General features: G+C 33.4%; 1 protein-coding gene across 1 annotated transcript; it reads right to left on the bottom strand.

Moving 5' to 3' along the window:
- Positions 1 to 2,269: 2,269 nt before the first annotated feature.
- LOC143598975 (uncharacterized) lies at positions 2,270 to 6,270 on the bottom strand. The gene is made up of 3 exons (XM_077077052.1): positions 5,619 to 6,270; positions 3,514 to 3,697; positions 2,270 to 2,749 (listed from the first exon to the last, which is right to left on the bottom strand). Exons 1-3 carry the CDS (start codon positions 6,261 to 6,263, stop codon positions 2,310 to 2,312), a joined length of 1,269 nt encoding a protein of 422 aa, XP_076933167.1. The 5' UTR covers positions 6,264 to 6,270; the 3' UTR covers positions 2,270 to 2,309.
- Between the last annotated feature and the right edge of the window lie 9,913 nt (positions 6,271 to 16,183).

The following is a 16,183-nucleotide window of genomic DNA, read 5'->3' as shown; positions in this document are numbered from 1 at the left end:
AGGCGGTGTACTTTAAACTTTTTTTTCCTACAAGTTTTGTCCTTTACGCTAATTGGGTTAGAAAAAGTCAGTTAAATGCCCTCACGTGAGACGCATGTGAGGGCATTTTTGTCTTTTCGTCTACCTGCAACTTCTTCTTCCTCTTTTCTTCTTCCCCCTATCTCTCCTCTCATGTGCATCCACCATCACCACCCACCTTCTTCTTTCAACATCCAAAACCCCACCACCACCTGTTGCCGACTGCCACCACTACCCACCACCTACCGCCGCCACCATCACCTTCAATCTCACCCACAAAATCAAACCATCATCATCCCAATCCAAATTCATTTCAATTCAATCGAAAACCCTAAAAATGATCGGTTCCGATCACCACAAACAACAACCCTCAATCTACAACCGATCTTACAACATCAATTCAACCTCAGCCATCGATTACCCACTAAAACCCTCACCTAATTCCACCCTTAATCGCTCCGAATCCGTCAAGAAACCCTCCGATTCAATTTCAACCTGAAACCTGTTTTGACCTGGAAAAAAGAAAGAAAGAAGAAAACCCTTCCATTGGATTAGCCAGCCGTCTCTAGGTTTGTTCAGTCGGGCCGGGTTTCGTCAATATTTAGTAGGAGACTTGAGTCACGGTGTTCCTCCAGACAAGAAAAGAATGAACCAACAGGTGCAGAAGAACACCCTCTACGTCGGTAAGAAACACACCCTTTTCCCTAGTTCTATATTCATATTCATACTCATACCTGTAATTGAATATTTGATTAGGTGGGCTGGCGGAGGAAGTAAACGAAACCATACTCCATTCAGCCTTCATCCCATTCGGAGACATTAAGGATGTCAAGACACCGTTAGATCAGGCCACACAGAAGCACCGCTCCTTTGGCTTTGTCACGTTTCTTGAGCGAGAAGATGCCGCCGCTGCCATGGATAACATGGACGGTGCCATCGATTACCAGTTGTGATGGTGGCGGCGGTAGGTGGTGGGTAGTGGTGGCAGTCGGCAACAGGTGGTGGTGGGGTTTTGGATGTTGAAAGAAGAAGGTGGGTGGTGATGGTGGATGCACATGAGAGGAGAGATAGGGGGAAGAAGAAAAGAGGAAGAAGAAGTTGCAGGTAGACGAAAAGACAAAAATGCCCTCACATGCGTCTCACGTGAGGGCATTTAACTGACTTTTTCTAACCCAGTTAGCGTAAAGGACAAAACTTGTAGGAAAAAAAAGTTTAAAGTACACCGCCTGCAAGGAAACTTAGAAAAGGATACGAACCGTAATTCGTCTTATTTTAAAGGACAAAATTTGTAATTCTGTCTCATTTATATATCAAAGTAAAAGTTTGTATATTTTATTGTTTTTAGATGTTACCAAATTAAAAACAAAATATATGTTAAAAGGTGAAGATCCCGAGCCGTATATATGAAAATATCTTAAACATACAAAACGAGTATTTAGGTATGTGACCGGGTATTAATTAGATTAAAGATATATATTTAGTAGGTATAGAATAGGAATATGATTAGGTGATACAAAGCCCAATTGCCTAACCTGCTTAATCGAATCTGTACCTGAAAATTTTTTACTTCATTTTTCTTTATCTTTGTATAGTAATGATTAATTCAATTAGCTTCACTGGGCCGATTGTTGTATTTTGATTATATTATTTATAATAGATATTTGATTTTATCATGCAACTACATGTTTTAGATATTTCAAATATTTTATTATGGTTAAGATATATATGTAATTTATTATATTGTCATCCCCATTTCATGGGACACACCATACTCTTTTATCTTTAATTTTCAAATTTTAATATTTTTAAATTTAAAGTTAAAAGTAATAAAGATTAAGAATTAACACAGAAAATTTTTTTTTTCTTTTAAAGTTGTACGATCATCTTTTTCTAAATAAAAGTTCATTATAAAGATAGAAGTTTGATAATAGACCATAATATTTCTTATTTGGAAAGTAATAATTGTGGCATATGATAATAGTACTAGTATATATATAATATGTCACATTATTGTTACCGCCAAATCTGGAAATAATAAATATTGCTGCTACTAATACTATTATTTGTTTTACTTTCAATAGAAAATAACATATAATAATACTACCAATAATAGTAATAATAATGATACCAAAAAAGCCGAACAAAAATACACTTACTCATTAAGATCTTTTGTTTCTCATTTATGACATATAATTGACTTATAGATAAAAGAATATAATATCACTATTTCTTACCTATAAGTTAATTATATGATTTTAAAGGAAAAAGATTATTGATAGGCTTGTTGATTATTAAGCCAATTCTTCAACCAAGAGTGTAAAAATGGCCACCTCTATATCCATCACCATATCTCGAACCGTCTCTTCATCGCATCTCTTCCACCCTTCACTTCTTAAGTCCGCTTCTACCATCATATCGATTGTATCAAGTTCAACCACTTTCCATGAATGCAAACGCTTGCATACCCTTTGCACAATTTCATGATGTTCTTCATTCTTCTTTTCTTCTTCAATGAGGTCAAATACAAGTTTTCTCATGTACCAAGGGATTTTCCCGACACCTAGATGGTTCAATATCTCCCTAAAAAGCGTTTCGTTAGTCATCTCTTCTTCATTCACATCTTCATCTTCATTGTAACATAGTTCTAACATGTGCTTTTCGAGTTTGATCGGATCTAACCCCGCAAGCCTCTCGAAACGTTGAAGCTTTAGTAATAGTTGATGTTTTGCTCCTACCAATCGCAGACAAATTCTTTTAGAAACCACATAAGTAATATTGATCACACACACAATATGTATGTATGTGTGTATAACCGTAATTAATATGATTTTTAATTAAATAAATAAAAAATAATATTTTTTAGTATTTAAATTCCACGGTCCCACAAATAGACCTTGATTAGGATTTAGTTACATTTTTTCTTCTATATAATAAAAATGGCCCACATTCCATCAATGAAGAGATGTGTAATTAAGAGCTATGATGCATTATCTCTTTTTAGTATTATTAGATTGTACAAAACAAGACATATATACAAAGTTAAAGAACGTAACTCAATTATAGTCAAATGTCATTAAAAAAAAAATTATAGTTAAATGAAGTTGATAGATGTCCTTTATTTATTTATTTTTCTTTTAGTAACAAGCATGAAGTATACAAATTTTAATTCAAGATGTACAAGTCACTAAATTAAAACCAAATCTACAGACAAACAAGCAATGCAAGACAAACAAGCACAAAACATAAATAAAAAACACCTATGATCAGAGTTGAAAACGACTGCTTAACTATAGAATATAAACGTGACATAATAAACATCAATTGTTTTAATTGAACAAAAAAAAAACTCTAGCCATGTAGTTCCATGTTGTACTTTAAAAATAAATACGTACTTGACATACATATCTAGATTAACGGTGTATAAATCATATGTGCTATATCATTTATGAGAAAAGTGTATTTATTCATGTGCAATAATTAAAACTCATCACTTACTTTGTACATTAGCATAACTACATTCGATATCGTAATCTTTTTCCACAGCCCTTCCTTCACGTTCTTCATCATCACCGTCATCAAACAAAGGATCAAGTACCGAAACGGGGCTACATTGTTCTTTCTCTTCATCCTTCTGTCGATTTTTTTCTTGAGGACACTCAACTTCATAACCTTCCTTGTCCTATAAATTACCAAATTTCGATAAGAAAATATTAATATTAGATATATTTAAAAGACGAATTTGGCAAGTTGTATTCCTTAGGCTTCTGTCACCAAACGTTAGCATATATATATATATATATGCGCAATTTTATTCACAAACTTTGTTTTATTATACTTTTATCTTCAAAGTTTCATATATATATTTGTTAACAGGGCCGGCTATTATATGTGGCAGGGGGATCGACGGTCATAGGCCCGAAAATTTTTAAAATTTATATATATATATATTGTTATAAAAAAATTGTATTTGAACTTATGGTCTTAGATCTTTAATTTTGTTTAGGCCCATATAAAATCATGTCAAATTGTTCAAATTATTTGTAGGTCTATAGCCCAATTACAAAATATTTTTATTGTTAATTTGTTATTTTGTTATACCGCTCAAAAAATAGAACTGTAGAAGGCAGAAAGCTAGAAAGAAGAAAGCCAAACAACCTTAATCCACCGCACGACTGTCGATGGCTTGCTTCCGCCTTCCGTAACTCCGTCCGTCCGTCACCGGACCGCCGGTCGCCGTCCAGACCTGCACAACCACTGCAGCACCACCATCGCCAACCTCCAGCCTCCATTCTCCAAAATTCTGAATTTCTGATCTAGGTAAGTTACTTTTTTGATTAGTTTTATAAAAGTTATTTGACTTAGAATAATAGAATCTTAGATTTAATTGTTCATAATTCATGTTTTGTTTGTTTATTGAATTATGTTGATTTGTTGTATATGTCAACAACAGTATGCTTGAAATTCAGTTATTAATCAGTGTGTTTAGCGAATAGACGATAAGACGAATAACACATTTAACTAAGTAACTAACTGAACTCGGAACTAAAGCATAGATTATCAAGAATTGATCGAAAGTTTTGCTTCAATAAATGCAAGGAGAGCATCGCGTTTCGTTTAGGTATTTAAATTAGATTATTTTGCCACAATATTTATGTTTTGTGTATTGAAATTACTATTATCATCATATGATTTACTTTTTTTTTATGAGTTATCGAGTTTATTTTTCGCTTTAAGTCTTTAGGCCCGAATTTAGGCTCGCTTCTGGCCCAAAATTTTTTAGCCTTTCTCAAAGCCGGCCCTGCTTGTTGACCCTTGATTTTAGTTTTACATATTTATTTTTTTGGCTCATTAGCTTTAGCGATAGAATATTTGCCAAAAGACTTTTACTGTAACAAATCAAACTAATACCGTCCAACTTTTTATCGTGCACCAGCTATGATAGCTTTCAAACATGTAATACATTTACCCCATTACGTCGTAAATATTAGAATATAGTGGTTGTTTTAAAACACAGATATTAAAATATGTTTTCCTCTAACGATTTAATCATTTAATCATAACGCTATAATTGTCGATGAAAAGTTTTTGACTTCTCATATAGCATGTTCTATAGACACTACCCAATCACCTATACTAGCATTGTACATGTGTGGTTTAGTGGTTATTGGATTGTTTGGTATTTTACTATTTAATTACTAACAAAGATACAAAATGTAAATAAGACAATTATGGTTTGTCCACTTGTGGTATATTAAATTCTTATTTATATTATAATAGTAGTCTATTTAATAAAGAAATAAATAAGTAATCAAATCATTAAAGTTTTCACCTTGTTTTTAGTGTTTTTAGAGTAGAATCTTAAATATTATAAACAATATTATAAACAATGGTTACATGTATAAATACAAATTCTTTTAAGCACTCAAAGTTCTACCATCAAAATGTAAAACAAAAATCGGCGAAATAATGAAAATATATTCAACAATTGTAAAACACGCAAACAGCCTTAACAATTATCAGAAAACATAAAAATCTAAAAATACTTTGTTAACTAACGAGACCAGATAAATTATTTAATAAACAGGGGATGAAAACAAAACCTGTTTAGTTCGGTGGCACGGAGATGCCACTAATGGGGACGAACCCTGTCGCCGTCGTGTCGGTGACGGACTTCTTTGAAGCGAAAACTGAAAAGGGCTTGACGGATTCGAGCAAAAACACTCAATTTCTTCAAATTCATGAACTGATCTAGAACTACATGAGGTATCCATCTCTGACGACCACTCGCCACTACCGCCGTCAACATTATTTTTCGGGCTTCTTGGTACATTAACCGATCCAATTTCCCGGTCTTTTGTTCTAACATTCCGATCCTTCAACCGCCGAAGAAAAGACCCGAGTAACCTGAACCCGGTTTGCTTCGACTCGGGTTTGGGTTTCTGGACCCTTGTGGCGGCCTCAAGCAGCAAGGCGGCGGTTCTTGCCGGAATATGGAAGCCGGTGGCATTGTTGCATGGGGTTTTAATCTCCCTTGCAGGAAAATCAAGAACCGGTGAGTGTTTAAACTCCGGCGAGTCTTGGAATGTAAAACAGACATTTTTGATAATGGGTTTTTGTTTTTTAAGGTTTAGAGATGTTTTTCCGGTGGGTGGTTTGAGGTGGGAACGGCGGTCGGCGATGAAGGTTTTGAGGTGGAATGGTTCTTGATCTTCTTTTAGTAACTCATGTAAATGTTTATAGCCCATGGTTATGAATTTTGATGAAGAGGCTAGGGAGTTTGCTATGATTGGAATGAAATATATTAATAATAATAAGTGATGATGAGTTTGAAAAGAGTTAGTTCAAGTTGAGTTTGTTGTTGAAGAGGTTTCAACACCAAAAGGGAAAGATTGGAAATTGTAAAATAGAGAGTGGGAAGGTGATGATGAGGTTTCTAGTTTTAAAATTATGAAAGGACCAACAAGGTTGTCCCCACCGCTATAGGTTGGGTAAAAAGATACTTCAACATTTATGTCGTAATGAGATTTTAACAATATTATGCGATGATGCTTTCATTGTTGTTAAACTTAACAATTTAGAGGTAGAGTTAGATTTTATGTTAAAATAAAAATGTGTATAGGTTTTATTTATCTTACTATTACACTTTTCAAACCCTCTTCGTAACTTTTTATTTGTGTAAACTACAATTTGTAGGTTGTTTACATTGTACAATTTACAGATCATACATGGCGTATGAAGCCATAACCCCTTTTAAAAAAATCTGGTTTTATATTTAGAGACTATAATGATTGAAACAAGTACATGTAAGCTTACTTACCTGAAACATCACCGGTCATGGATTGTGTACTTGTCTACTTCTCATGTGTATAGAATGAATACATGAGGCATGTATTTATACTCAAATGATCTATCTCTTGAATAATGTATTATCTTTATAATGAGGAGATTTCAGTCGATTTTGTAGTTAGTGAAGCACTGAAGCAAATCGTTACCGCGGTTGTAATGATTAAAAGATAGTCGATTACGATTGTCATGGTTTCTAGAATAATATACTAATGTTGTTACATTGTGTTCCATAAAATGAACGGCTTTTTATCATGGTACACCAAACATGAGAAGAATTGCTCGTATAAAGATATATTGTCATCGTTACAGAAGGACAAAATACACACAAAATGTAACGAAATTTAAAAAGTATTTTGAATAATTAACCTTTCCACTCAATTAAAGTAATAATTTTCTACCATTTCTTTTTTGCTTTGAACAACGTGTGAAACCACCCTTTTTACTTGAGTGGTTGAATAGCATAGGGTGAAGGTTAACACTTGTATTCTTATGCAAGTAAATTATTAAATCCATCATAGATGTAAACAACCATTAATTTCCGATCAACACATATCAACCAACTTATATAAAACTTGATGCAAGCTAATTATTAAATCCAAGATCATAAATGTAAACAACCATTTCCGATGAACACATATGAACCAACTTAGAAAGCATTAAACGTTAGTTATCTATCTTAGAAAACACTCAAAACTGATTTAAAAAGTAGTAACGTTAACATGATAGGAATAAACATTAATACTCATTAACATGGTAATATGGCATGTAAACATGTGGCCAAGGAAGACATAATATTATAGAAAATTTATCTATATTAGAAATAGAGAGATTTATGAAACTAGTAATTTTAACGTGTGTGTGTTATACTGTTAATTTTAGATACGTTACAACTTACGATACACATATATCCATAAAATACGCAAATCGGTGAATCACTCGTCCCGTTTCTACTTGAATATGCATATTAATCACTTACATCCTAAAATAGTACATAGAGTATATCCAAAATAAATGTTACGAGAACTCATTTTTAATATTAACTTTATGATTCGTGTATCTCAATAAATCGTGTTATCATACCCGACGGATCATGGTACGCAACTCATACTTGTGGATATTTATATGCTTGTGCTTACTGTCTATAAAATGTCTAGTCAATGTGAGACGGATCACGTAAAGGGTAAAGTTTATGTATCGTCAACTTTCTTTTCTCTTTCTAATTAAAGTTGGAAGTTACAAAAGGAAACACCGGCCATAATTAAGAAACATTCGAAAACGATTCACTCACAGACAAGACAGGTAATTCTAGTGATGTGCTAGATGAAGTAATTTTCAAGGTTTATTTACTAGTGTACCGTACGCAGCTGATAAACCTTAACATTTGTGTAAAGTATTTTTTTAAGTTGATTCATCATTATCGAATTTAGAGGGTCCATACACACGTGCGCGCGCGCACACATACACACACATATATATATCCTCCGTATTACGGGGATTGCTTTACATTTTTCTTTTTTTAATATTTATTTTTTGGATTTTTATTTTCTTTATTTTAAGAAAGTTAATAATATACTTAGGCCATGTTTGAGATTCCTTATTTGCACATTTTTTTGACTTATATAAGTTGTTTTTGATAAGTTACTCCCTCAAACTTATCAAAATCTTATTTTTCCTTCTTTAAAAACTTAAAAATCACATTACCAAACACCTTTTTAACTTATAAAAGTTAATAAGTTACAAGGAGGTAAAAACAAGGAATCTCAAACACCCCATTAGGGTTTGATGATGAAAGAGTTTTACAAATAAATGATATGTTATAATTCGTTTAAAAACTATCTGGATTTGGTGACCCATGACCCCGCTTATTTTTTTTTACTATAAAATTGTTTCTTAAGTATAAATAATATCTTCTTTTTAAAAAAATCGGATATTAATTTTTAGTATATCCCTATTTTATAGGATTTTCATATCAAATATTTGGTAAGATTAATATTTAATTTAATAAGATGTTATAACCCGTTTAATAGTTATATGGGTTTGGTGAGACCCATACCCGTGAATTCGGATCAAATGCATGAGAAGCCTCCATTTATATATAAAGCAATCCGGTGGCTTGAGAGAATTTAGAGAGCAACAGGATAGTTTTTAAAGATGTGTGTGTGTGTGTGTGTGTGGGTTAAAGTAAAAAAAATAGTTTTCTAAGAAAATTAAGAATAGATCTAAACCCTTTTATCTATGATATAGTGGCTGAGATTAAAAGTTTCCAAATTATCAAATAGTTTCATATGATCTAAGATTTAGACTACATAGTTTCCCAGATAAACGCACACATAGTCTTCTAACTTTAAATTTTATACCCCTTCTTACCATTTTTAGAAACCTTTTATTTTTATTTTAACCCTTTATATAATTAAAATAATTGTGGACACGTGCGTTTTGTGGTTATCCTCACAATTGTTTTCCCTGCAAAACTAATAACCCGTTTTTTATACATATGGATCTTAATTGACCATACTACATGTCATATATATAGGATGAGTAACATTACAGAACTTTTAAATTATTTAAGAACTTAAAGAAACTCTTAATAACTAACGGTTTTTATAAAAAAAAAATTTGTATGTTAATGTTATTTGAGTGTAGTTTTATCACTTTTTATATCTACAATTACGATTACAATTATGAAAATTAGTTTTTACACATATCTAAATATTTATTTACATATATGTAAAATTGTTATTACATAAATTTTACACATATGTAAACTTGTGATTTATATATCTAATAAATTCTTTCATATAAAACATGGTAAAACTAGTCTCAAACAATGTTAATATATTAAAAAAATGTTTGGTTGTTATGAGTTTTTAAAAGTTCTTAACTTTTTTGATAGTTTATTTATATAGTTTTCCATAATTTTTAATGGAGGTTTGTAAAGGTTTGGTGTTGTAAAAAAAACGAGGATTTTTTAGAAAAGTTTATACCTGATGTACCGGTTTATGGACATCCAGCATTATTGGTGCTCTTATTGTTATCTTGTAATCTTTGATTATACATCTGCTACAATCTATATATTAGTGTTGGTCATCAATGTTACATTTTAAATATTCGTGATTTTCTAGTGGTTTGGAGCACATTTATCATCTTTTTAGTTGTAAAGTTTTATGTTGATCATTTGTGACCTTGTAGCTTTGGTTATGTGTTAAAGTCAGAAATATTAATTTTCTATTAAAAATGAAGCTTTGGTTATCCGTAAAAAGTTTACGTTTTCTATAAAACTACATATACAATGAGATGTCATATAGCTTTACTAACACCTGTTTCATAATAACAAATAATCAAGATAGCATGGACCTATATAGAGATACATGTTTCGGTCATTGGCTTTATCTTGAGAATACATTGAACGACTCTATGCTAGTACAACATACCTATTAGGATATTCGAGATAAGTTTTTTTTTTCTTTTTCTTTTTTCTTCTGAATTTGGGATCATCAGTCGGATTTTGATGTGAAGAGATTTGTTTCATCACATGATTCTGATGTGTATCATGACCAATATGGTTAAGATAAGGATCACTATAGCAATCCAATGTTACCAACAATGTTTCTCCGACATGAATTTGGTTATGAACGTCCTTAATAAGTTAGTAGTTGGGGTAATGTCAATCCAGCAAACAAAGTGAAGAAAGCTACCACATTGACACTACATACCACAAATAAAGTTGCATTGTGCTCGAACCATTTCCTCCTACAAAGAAATCTAACTGATTGCTACTAGATAAACCTTAAGTGTGTGTGTAAATGTTATTGTGTTGATAATCGTGATTCAAGTAGGGTTACAATTGGGGTCATATATGATAAGTTGTTTACATAATACTATCTTACAAGCTAAGGGCGGGAGCGATGTGTCGCTTGGAGCGTTAGTACGTGAATCTTTGAGTTAGTAGTAGCCTTTTGAAGATGTACGCATCTAATCGACAATTGATATAAATTATACATTGAGTTACACCTTATGCTACTATTTCCATGAACAAAGTAAAAACCAATTTCAACGTATCTTATTTGAGCATGTAAGACTGGATTAGCCGCGGGGTAGGTTGCATCCAGTTTGTCACACTAGAGAGTAGAAGTAGATTTTTTTGTCTATTCCAAGTTATAGAAAGAGAGCTTGAAGACAACACCCTATTTAAGGATTGTGTCGATAGTCCTATAAATTTTGTGTCTGCTTTTTAGCGAACACTAACGAACTTTTCTATGGATTGTATAGATAGTCCCGTAGAAGTCTATGCATATGTTCTTGACCTACCATACGATGAGAATGTGTGAGAAAACAACAAATCTCACCAGGTGTGTGGAGCTTCATATTAAGAGGTTGTTTGACAATCTTATGCTAAACCATTAAGCGGTTTGAGCTATTAAGATGTAGCATTTGAATAATTCAGTATGCTTCTAAAACTTACCCAAAGAGGTGTATTTGAAAATTTGAAGTTAACCAAACACATTTTATCTCTGACCGGTTTAAAGGTAGCCTCTTAATGAAATCTGATACGGGAAGATCAAGATGCTATCTTTTATTATTTTTATGTTTATCTAGTTTTCATGTTTATCTCTTTTTTAGTATAAGTTAGGGTTGAAGGTTCTTTAGTTGGCGGTTTTTGAGTTTTATTAACAATTGTGAACTTTTAAGCTCTATCAAGAAACCTTTGGAGGTTCTTGATCAAGCTTTTGATTTTAATCATGTGTTCTTAAGTCATTTAATTGCTTTCGTTTCCGCATTTTAGAATTGTTAAGAACTAAGCAGTTAATGCGGAAAAATATCGGATATCGGTCAAGGACTGATATTGAGATATCAGTTATCGCAGTGAGATATCGGTGGGATATCGGTAATTTTAATATTATGTAAAATTCATATATATATATAGCAATTTAACACTAATAATTTAGTATATCCTCCTACCATTAACAAATTAGCCTTTGACAAATTGCAAAACACTAACAATCGTATCAAGTAAGAATTAATTAAGACTTAAAACAATAACATTGAACATTAAAAGTTGATAATTAAGACTTAAAACACTTATATCGGTAATATCGATAACATGTCAGTCAAATATTAGTCCAATATCGGTAATATTGGTCAATATCGTTGATGTTATCGGTACCGATATTCTGAACCGATATTCTGACTTATAGATCGCCAAGGAACCGATAACCGATATATCACTGATATATCGGCGATATCCCAAAAAAGTGGATATCAACAATTTATGGGTGCTTTGTTGATCTTCGACATGTTTCTTCCAAAAGAGGAATCAAAGTGTTCTTTAAAAAGAAAAGGGTACTAAGAGCATTCCTAATCCGTTCCCTAATTATGTGAGGAGAGTTTGTAAATTATAAGGTGAGGTTGTGAATGTAAATTATAGGGTGGAGAGAGAAAATGCAATGATTTTTTGTAAATTTGAGGAAAAGATAGTGATTTTTTGTAAATTATAGGGTAGAGAGCGAAAACTATAATGATAAATGTATAAAAAGTATTATTTAATTGAATAGGAGAGAGAAATAGGCCTATTCACGAGCCGAGCCCGAGCCAAGGCGAGCTGGAGCTCGAGCTCGATATTTCGAGCTGGCTCGGCTCGAGCTCGATATTCAATCGAGCTGAAAACATGAGCTCAAGCTCGGGTCGGTTTTAAATCGAGCCGGCTTGGCTCGACTCGACTCGATTTGGCTCGAACTTTACCAGTTTATGTGATTGATAGCAACTAATTAAGCAGCGACAGATTTATGTGATTGATAGGCTGATAGCAACATCAAACTAACTAAGCCGCAAATCAGAGAAATGGTGAACTGGTGATTGGTAGCAACAGCTAAGCGTATTGGTGACGGAATGGCCGGTGGCCGAAAAAGCAGATAACCAGAGCGGCGTGTGGTGCCGACCATCGGAATAAACAGAGGGGCGGAGGCCGATCATTGGAATAAGCAGAGTTGTGCGTGCGTGAGATATCAGATGAGAGTGAGCGGCGTGCGGTGTAAGGCCCCATTCCCGGTAACCCTACTTTGGTGTTGGATTTACTCATAAACACAATTCTAATATCAGAGTTAATTTAAGGAATAATTTAAAACTTCAACATCACATTACAAACATTCATTTTTGTCATAACATACAAATTGTCTTTTCATAACATAACATAAAATAGTCTTGACACTTCTTCATAGATGCCAGTCTCTTTAGCTCATGCCATGTGCCCCGCCTCAAGCCAGCTGCCTTAACCTATCTGCCTGTTTGCATACTAAAAGTCAGCTACACTGGGTGAGTTCTAGTTAATCAATTTAACATACAATACATTCTTATCCTTACTTATACGCGTTCGAAGATACGTATTCATACCTTACTTTGTTATTACTTCTTTCACACATACTTTATATACATGCATACGTACTTACATACTTTCTTTCGTAAAACCCTAAGGTATACCATAAACTATTCTACATTAAACATCACAGATATTATAAGGGTCTGGTCCCTACTGCCTCGAATAACCATACATTTATCATACGTGTGTATTTTACCTGTCTCATGTATATAATATAAATATATATATATATATATATATATATATATACACATGCTCATTCATACTATCATTATATAGTAATAACATCCAATGCATAGTCATACACGTATCATACACTTATCAATTAAGTAAATGTATTAACTATCACATAGGAGTATGCACACAGCCCCGAAAACATTTCAAAGAGAAATGGGGCTAGAACTCACCTGGAGTCGATTTCTCTCGCCGTTAATGGTAATTCCCTTCTAAATTTATGAAACCCTCAACTAATGGGGGTCCGGGGGCAACGCCCCTGGTAGCGGGGTCTAGGGGCGCCAGCCCCTAGTAGGGTCCAAGGGGCAGTGCCCCTAGCTGGGGTTGAGCTGCCAGGTCAGCTCGGAAAAAAATTATTTTCATTAACAGTCCTTTAAAAAAATGCATCAGGAAATGAATTTTTATAAAATTTCGCATGGAAGAATTTCGCTTCGCATGCATGGAATTTCGCTTCGCATGGAACTGTTTCGCTTCGCATGAAACAGTTTCGCTTCGCATGACTGTGCGATGCGAAATTACCTTTTTCGCTTCGCATGGTCATGCGATGCGAAATAGCCTTTTTCGCTTCACATGGCTTATGCGATGCGAAATTCTTCTTTTTCTTTGTTTTTACCGTTTAATGGCCATTTTACTTCGTGACTCTTCCTTAGGACCCGATAAGGGTTTTGGGTTGTACCAACTTTGTATACTTGCGTTTTATAAGGCCCGAACATCACATTTCTACCATATAACATTCTCGTGGGGTTATAACTTGTCAAGTTCATGTTTTTCTTCCATCATATACCCCAATCTATCTTTCTATCGGTTTGCATGTCGAATCCGACTTAAAACTTAACCTTTAAAAACAAAACTCACCTTTTGTTGGTCTTGGGTTCGGATCTGGACAGATTCGTGGAGCTTGGTGGTGTTTCTTGTTGTTTTATGGTGTTTACACCCAAGATTCTTCCTTCCTTTTGCTTGGATCCGAATCCGAATTGCTAGAGAGAAAGTGTGTGTTTTCTAGTGTGTGTGTTGTGTAAAGAAATGGTGAAAGGATGGGGAATGGCCTTATATAGGGATCCATGGGCCCCACCATCCACCTCCATTCCAATCTTATCAAACTACAAACACGCACACAACCAAACTAACGACACACCGATAATAATAAAACTTTCCGTTATTAATTCTCAAAATACGGATGTTACATGCGGCGGCCTACCATCAGAATAAACAGAGGGGCGGCAGCCGATCATCGGAATAAGCAGACCTGTGCGTGCGTGAGATGTCAGATGAGAGTGAGAACTGAGATTAGGGTTGTGTGTGCGTGAGATGTAACAGGTGAATTGATGATAGGGTTATGAACTTGTGGGTATTTTGTATATTGTGTTGGGCTTAGGAAGAAAGCCCACATGTTAAATAATTGGGCTAGATAATTATATGTATGTGTGTGTGTATATATATATGTATGTATATAATAAATTAAAATAAAATAGTTTGAGCCTATTGAGCGAGCTCGAGTCGAGCTGGGGATAGCTTAGACTCGGCTCGAGCCGGTTTTGAGCGAGCTTTATCCGAGCTTTTTTCGAGCGAGCTTCGAGTCACGAGCTTTTTAAACAGCCCTAGAGAGAAATGTAGTGTTTTGTAGTGTAATTATAGAGATGGGGATGAAAGACGGGCTGAGAATGCTCTAACAACCTTCCCGGGGGTTGTGAAGAAAGACTTTTGAAACATTCTATACACCATTTCATTTATAAAATTTATCAATTATGTTTAGTATTTATCGACTAATTTACTTAATAATCTAATATATCGAATAAGCAATACAATAAAAGATTAATATTACTAAATATATTAAAAAAACAACTTTCACACTACTCATATAATTACTATTTATTTTTCCTTCCTTATTATTAATTGTTTACATAATATTCTAATTTGAGTTTGATGGTTGTATTGTCTACTTATCCAAACAAAGTTTACAATTTACCAACAAATAAAATATATATATATATATACTTTTGTATAAATTTCAATTTCTTGACTGTTATAGTATGGTAAGATCTTAAATTAACCGTGAACCCAATGATATTTGATTAATAGGAAATGCTTATCTTAAATATCAAAACAAAATTAGTTTGCAAACTTAACGTGTCTCAACACGCGAATTAATATAGCCAACATATGTGTGGGCAGTTTAACGTTTTGATCTAAATTTTGTTTACATTTTAATGTGTTTTAACTCACGACTTGCAAGTTAACACACCCAACGTGTATGAATGGTTTAATGTTCGCAACTTAGTTTTTGATATGTTGTAACAAAATCCCGCCTCAACGCGCGGGTTTAAAATGCTATGGTTATTAATAAAATAGAAATTCATGCCTTTCATTTGAAGGAAAGTGTAAGAAATGTTTGTTTGATTGGCCAAATCCTCAAAAGAAGAAAGAGTAGCTATGAAGTTATATGCAAAAATGGATCATCCCTACTTTTCGACAAGACAACTAAAAGAAAAAGGTATTTGCATTATTGCTCGCCTTTAAATCTAAAAAGGTGTCTTTTGCAATATCCTTAGCATAGAGATTAATATTCATAGTTTTAATAAAAGGAGAAAATCATTTTCATATAAACCAAATCGGGCTATATGAATGTTTGTGGTAAGTTCATTAAGACAACAAAAACTTGTTGAATTATCGTTATTATTAGACCAAATCCAATGCAACAGAAGGATTTTTAAC

Source organism: Bidens hawaiensis, unplaced genomic scaffold, assembly GCF_021521415.1.
Source record: "Bidens hawaiensis isolate Kalapana, Puna unplaced genomic scaffold, B.hawaiensis_p1.1 tig00051326_1, whole genome shotgun sequence".
Taxonomy (NCBI): Eukaryota; Viridiplantae; Streptophyta; class Magnoliopsida; order Asterales; family Asteraceae; genus Bidens; species Bidens hawaiensis.
The sequence above is the reverse complement of the archived record's forward strand: the minus strand, read 5'-3'. Positions and strand labels throughout refer to the sequence as shown.

Excerpts from the sequence above, each read along its gene's own strand:
- LOC143598975 (XM_077077052.1), bottom strand. The coding sequence starts at position 6,263 with ATGGGCTATAAACATTTACATGAGTTACTAAAAGAAGATCAAGAACCA. Across the intron at positions 3,698-5,618 it reads CGTGCCACCGAACTAAACAG|GACAAGGAAGGTTATGAAGT; the intron begins GTTTTGTTTTCA and ends GGTAATTTATAG. Across the intron at positions 2,750-3,513 it reads TAGTTATGCTAATGTACAAA|GAGCAAAACATCAACTATTA; the intron begins GTAAGTGATGAG and ends TGCGATTGGTAG.